The sequence below is a fragment of the Lacerta agilis genome, chromosome 13 (assembly GCF_009819535.1).
Source record: "Lacerta agilis isolate rLacAgi1 chromosome 13, rLacAgi1.pri, whole genome shotgun sequence".
NCBI lineage: Eukaryota > Metazoa > Chordata > Lepidosauria > Squamata > Lacertidae > Lacerta > Lacerta agilis.
In genome coordinates this window covers 42,866,588-42,872,587 of record NC_046324.1, presented here as the reverse complement: position 1 = coordinate 42,872,587, position 6,000 = coordinate 42,866,588, and the positions used below count along the sequence as shown (strand labels likewise).

General features: G+C 45.4%; 1 protein-coding gene across 2 annotated transcripts in view; it reads right to left on the bottom strand.

The window, feature by feature from the left end:
• Window positions 1-219: 219 nt before the first annotated feature.
• MAP2K3 (mitogen-activated protein kinase kinase 3) overlaps window positions 220-6,000 on the bottom strand; it is a 69,273-nt gene continuing 63,492 nt past the window's right edge. For both annotated transcript variants that reach the window (XM_033167381.1, XM_033167380.1), the window contains exons 10-13: window positions 3,582-3,659; window positions 2,735-2,874; window positions 1,355-1,400; window positions 220-936 (exon numbers count right to left, since the gene is read on the bottom strand). In XM_033167381.1, the coding sequence (XP_033023272.1) occupies window positions 853-936; window positions 1,355-1,400; window positions 2,735-2,874; window positions 3,582-3,659 (348 nt within the window). In that variant the 3' untranslated portion in view covers window positions 220-852. The remainder of the gene's footprint in view (window positions 937-1,354; window positions 1,401-2,734; window positions 2,875-3,581; window positions 3,660-6,000) is intronic.

The following is a 6,000-nucleotide window of genomic DNA, read 5'->3' as shown; positions in this document are numbered from 1 at the left end:
ATTTAAATAACTCTTCCATTCTGCTCTAAGAGCTAGTTTTCTACATACAGGGAGTAACTGGGGTGTGGGTTCAGTTCATAGATATTAGATCACAGAGGTGGAAGGGACCACAAGAGTCATCTAGTCCAACCTCCTGCAATGCAGGAATCTTTTGCCCAATGTGGAGCTCGAACACATGACCCTAAGATTAAGAGCCTCATGCTCTACCGACTTGAGCTATTTTTTTTTAATGCAATCTGCCGCTTGCAAGATGAAATGACACCACCTGAAAAAACAACCAGCCCCGCAGCTCTGCTGGTTAACCTGCGGCAGGTGACATTTCTGTGGCCGCTGTGATTTTTGTATTAATGCAGTTTTGGATGGGCTCAGGTCTCTCCAAGCAGAAGTACACATGCTCATAGACACACAAACATACATACATACACACACACACACACACACACACAGCCGCATTTCAAAAAAGCGCCTGGTTTTAAAAGCAACACAACGTGCTTCTATCAAAACCCACCCGAGGGAGAGCAGCGACAGCAAACTCTCACCCTTAAAGCAGATTGTGCGTGGCTACAGTTGGGATCGAAGACTTCTACGTGTCAAAAACATGTCATTCATAGGAGGCCTCTTGTTAAATAATAATAATAAAATCGCTCTAAGTCCAGCATGATGCCGAGAAAGGGGGTGGGAGGGAAGAGAAAAATTATTTTTTTGGGGGGGGGGGTAAGGAAGCAGCGAAGACATTCATTCTCTTTTGTGCAAACCACAGTTGATGCTATAAAAATCCTTATTCCGTTTTCTCTCCCCGCCAGGAGAAGGCAGGGCTGGTTCTTTTGTTCCAATGGCGAGGTCCGTGAGACTTTAGGAGTCTTCTCCGAGGATTTCTGTGACGAAGGAGACCATATCAGTCTCGCGGGTGTCGTGCATAGTGAAGAACGGGTGAGCCTGTTGGGAATGGAGAAGGGTTTCAGTTTGAGACGGGGAGGGAGAAGAGGTCTCATCTTGCACAAGGAGCAAAGGAAGCAGCAATAATAGAACCGTGGACTTGGAAGGCACCCCCAAAGGGCATCTGGTCCAGCCCCCTGCAATGCAGGAATCACAACTAAAGAGTCCCTGATACGATGGCCGTCCAAACTCCTCCAATGAAGGACAGTCATTTCCTGGCTAGCTCAGTAGAGTGAGACTCAATCTCAGGGTCACAGGTTCGAGGCCCACGTGGGGCAAAAGATTCCTGAATTGCTAGGGGGTTAGACTAGATGATTCTCGTGGTCCCGTCCAACTCTACAATTCTATAACTCCTTGCTGGCACCACATAACCCTTAACCAAATTTGGAGAAGGAAGGAAGGAAGAAGAGACACTCACCATGAGCTCCACGTAACTCAATCGTTCGGCAGGATTCTTCCTCAAACTGAGAGAACGGAAAACAAGGAAAGAGGAAATTCGTGAGAGTTAAAGAGGTCGGTTGTACAAAACCTTAAGAACTTTAGAGGAAAGCCGGATAGGTATTATGTTCGTGTGGACATAAAATGTAACTTTTTCATAGCAATGAAGCCATTGGTTTTATTTGTGTGGCGTTTTAATAGAGTCCTGAATATTCATCAGGTTGTTTCATGTAAATAAGAGTTTTGTGATATATGGTTATGTGTAATATATGTTTTGGTGATTAAATGCATCCTACCAAGACCCGGAAGAAACTTGAGTGCTGTGTGAAGCTTTAACTCCTCCCAATATATATTATCGCTGCAGAAAATTAACAAAGGTTATGTTTGAATAAGGAAAAAGCAACAATAGTTTGCATCATATTTTACACATCCATGGTTTTTTAAAATAAAAATAAAAATGGGATAGGGCAGGTCCCAGTATTCTGCTCTTGTTGAAAGCAGCTTTTATTTTGCCTTTTAATTACACATAGTAATTTCAATCTGCATACATTTCAGCTGCCCAAATTCATCAGGGACAGTCCGTATTTCCTCTCGCCTGTTCCTACAAAATTGCTTTTGCTGCTTTTGCCTTCTGCAGAGCTGCAAGAGTACTAATTTCTGGATCTGCCACACAGTGGTACCTCGTGTTACATACTTAATCCGTTCCGGAGGTCCATTCGTAACAGGAAACCGCTCGTAACATGAGGCGTGCTCTCGCTAATGGCGCCCTCCGCTCGCATACCGGGGCAAAGGTCGCAACAAGGGGCATCTACTTCCGGGTTAGCGGAGCGCGTAACCAGCAGGATTCGTAAAGTGGGACGGTACGTAACACAAGGTACCACTGTATTTAAGGTATCAGCTTGCTACCACAGAAGTGCAGGGGTAAATCTGGGCTTGGGGTGGTCGGAGATGGCAGAAGCTCCTCATTTCCAAGACGCATGTGTGCCCATGCATGATCCACATGAACCCAGAGGTGCTTCTCCCAGGAATTTCACTTGCTGGCAAAGTTCACTGCAAGCTGCTAATAACAGACGGTGGGAAAATGAGGTTCCTCTTCCTACAAATCACTCCCTTCAACAGCAAGCTCAGGTGAAGAAGCTGCATTGCACACGTCACTAAAACCACCAACAGCCAAAGGAGTCCTAAACCAGATTAAAATGCCCAATACTTTGAGAAAAACCAACTTGGGAGATGCTGCCAGGGACGTTCTGCATGCAAAGCTGGGGGTGTTTTGAAGCACTGTGCTTCAGGGAAATGGATCGCCTCCGGTGCAGTGCATTCTGGGAGACAAGATGGCGGCCTGGATGGGAAGGGCACCTACCACTGGGCTGTGAAGTCCACAAAGTTCTGTGAGAAATGCTCAGCAGGCAGCTGAGGCGAGGGCTCTTCCACCACTTGCTTCAGCTGCTGGAAAGGGGTGCCCCAGGATTCGTACGGGAATCGGAGAATGGCCATTTCAATCTGAGAGGGAGAGACCAGAACAGAACATAAAACAGAGAGCCCTTCCTGGTCTAACGGAACTTCTACCTGGTCCAGTGTTTCTGCTTGCTGCAGCAGCCAACCAGAAAGCCTGATGGCAACAGCTTCATCATTCTAGGTCCCTGACATTTTTTTATTTGGAGGTATCCTGCCTTGGAACAAGGAGGCTCCATTTAGCTATCACGCCCAGTAGCCACTGATGAAACTCTCCCTGTGGTTTTTTTTTATCCTCTTTTAAAGCCAAGTACAGTGGCACCTTGGTTTAAGAACAGCCCTGTTTACAAATGATTCGGTTTACAAACTGAAAGTAGTGTCCCAATTTGCGAACTTTACCTTGGTCTAAGAATGGAATCTGAACGGTGAAAGGGCACCGGCAGCAGGAGGCCTCATTAGGGAAAGCGCACCTTGGTTTAAGAACAGTTTACGGTTTAAGAACGGACTTCCGTAACGGATTAAGTTCGTAAACTGAGGTACCACCGTACACCAATACACACCCCTGCATCTGGTAGCAGGGAGTTCCATATGTCTATTCTAGATTGGGGCAAGCACCACAATAAGGTGACAATATCTCATGCAATATATTTCATAGATCCCCAACAGCGTTCACCTGTTTCCTGACTGTAGAATTCTTAAACCCACAAGAGCACTGATCCCTTTACATAGACACACTTCTGCTTACGATTTCTTACCAAGGTGATGCCCAGGCTCCAGACGTCCGATTTCACATTGTATCCCTGCTGGTTCAGCTCAGGGTTTATTCTCTCTGGCTGCAAAGGAAAGGTATCGAAAAAGGGTTGGCATGGTCTGGTGGCTGAGCTACGGAAAGCTGGATTCAAGTCCCTGCCTAGCCATGAAAGCTCACCTTCAGCCGGGCCACTCCTTCTCTCAGCCGCAAACTACCCTGCAGGGTTGTTTTAAGGATAAAAAAGGGGAGGTGAAGAACCCATTCCCCCAAGTTCCTTGCAGTTAGGTTAAGATATACAGGTGAAACTCAAAAAATTAGAATATCGTTGAAAAGTCCATTTATGTAAGCAATTGTTTTCATTAGCTACTGGAGTTTAATACATGAGATAGACTCATGACATGCAAAGCGAGATATGTCAAGCCTTTGTTTGTTATAATTGTGATGATTATGGCGTACAACTGATGAAAACCCCAATGTTGAAATTGTTAATTTGGGGTTCTCATCAGCTGTACGCCATAATCATCACAATTATAACAAAGGCTTGACATATCTCGCTTTGCATGTCATGAGTCTATCTCATATATTAGTTTCACCTTTTAAGTTGAATTACTGAAAGAAATGAACCTTTCCACGATATTCTAATTTTTCGAGTTTCACCTGTAAATATACTGTTTGCGCCTGCAGGAATCTCAGGGCAGACACACTGCACATTAAGTACAGTGGTACCTCGGGTTACGAACAGTCCTGCTTATGAATGCTTCGGGTTATGAACTCCACAAACCCGGAAGTAGGTGTCCCAGGTTGTGAACTTTGCCCCGGGATACAAATGCAATCTGCTTCTGGGGCTGCAGTAGGCCTATGTAGGGAATTCACGCTTCAAGTTAAGAACACTTTGGGTTAAGAACGGACTTGCGGAACAAATTAAGTTCATAACCCGAGGTACCACCTGTAGCTTCCTGCTGAAATCCGGTGGGGGGGGGGGTTAATACTGCAAATATCCAGGTACGTTTTGCTTTGCCCTACAAGAGCACAAGAGTTATCCTCCAGACGGCAATCGTGCTCATTCACATCGTGGGAAGAATTACAGAACAATTAATGAAGTGGAATGACGTGTGGACAATGTGTATCACTCCTATCACTAAAACACTATTATGGGGCCAACAGGAAGAAGAAGAAGAAGAAGAAGAAGAAGAAGAAGAAGAAGAAGAAGAAGAAGAAGAAGAAGAAGAAGAAGAAGAATTATTTGGATTTGATATCCCGCTTTATCACTACCTGAAGGAGTCTCAAAGCAGCTAACATTCTCCTTTCCCTTCCTCCCCCACAACAAACACTCTGTGAGGTGAGTGGGGCTGAGAGACTTCAGAAAGAAGTGTGACTAGCCCAAGGTCACCAAGCAGCTGCATGTGGAGGAGCGGAGACGCGAACCCGGTTCACCAGATTACGAGTCCACCGCTTTTAACCACTACACCACACTGGCTCTCAAGATGCAGAATATACCCTCCCACCCATTCACCCCAAAGAGTGCCTGGAAAGGGTCCTCAGCCAAGTGACACTCATTCTGGTGAAACGACCAAGGAGGAGGAAAAGGGTTCTGTGTGTGCACTTTGAACATCATGGGGCATTTATTCTGGCAATGTTAAATGCACTTTCACCAGCACTTCTGGAGGGGAAGTTCAAAGAAGTCCCCTATTGTCAATGTAAACGTTTCTGTGAATCCAGAGAGGCAGACTAATAATTATTATTATTACTACAATTATAATTATAATAATTTTTATGCCACCCTTTGGACTGGGTTGCCCCAGCCATTCTGGGCAGCTCCCAACAAATTATAAAACCACAGTAAAAGGTAAAGGGACCCCTGACCATCATGTCCAGTCGTGTCCGACTCTGGGGTTGCAGCACTCATCTCGCTTTATAGGCTGAGGGAGCCGGCGTTTGTCCACAGACAGCTTCCGGGTCATGTGGCCAGCATGACAAAGCCACTTCTGGCGAACCAGAGCAGCGCACGGAAACGCCGTTTACCTTCCTGCTGGAGTGGTACCTATTTATCTACTTGCACTTTGACGTGGATGGAGGCTCGTAACATTATACAGGAGACAGCAACGAAAACCATCCCAATGAAAAAGAAATGCAAGAAAGCAAAGTGGCTGACCAATGAGGCCCTACAAATAGCGGGGGAGAGAAGACAAGCAAAATGCGAAGGAGATCGTGAAAGATACAGGAAATTGAATGCAGATTTCCAAAGAATAGCAAGGAGAGACAAGAGGGCCTTTCTAAACGAGCAATGCAAAGAAATAGAGGAAAACAACAGAATGGGAAAAACCAGAGATTTATTCAAGAAAATTGGAGATATGAAAGGAACATTTCGTACAAAGATTACCACAATTAAGGACAAAAGTGGAAAGGACCTAACAGAAGCAGAA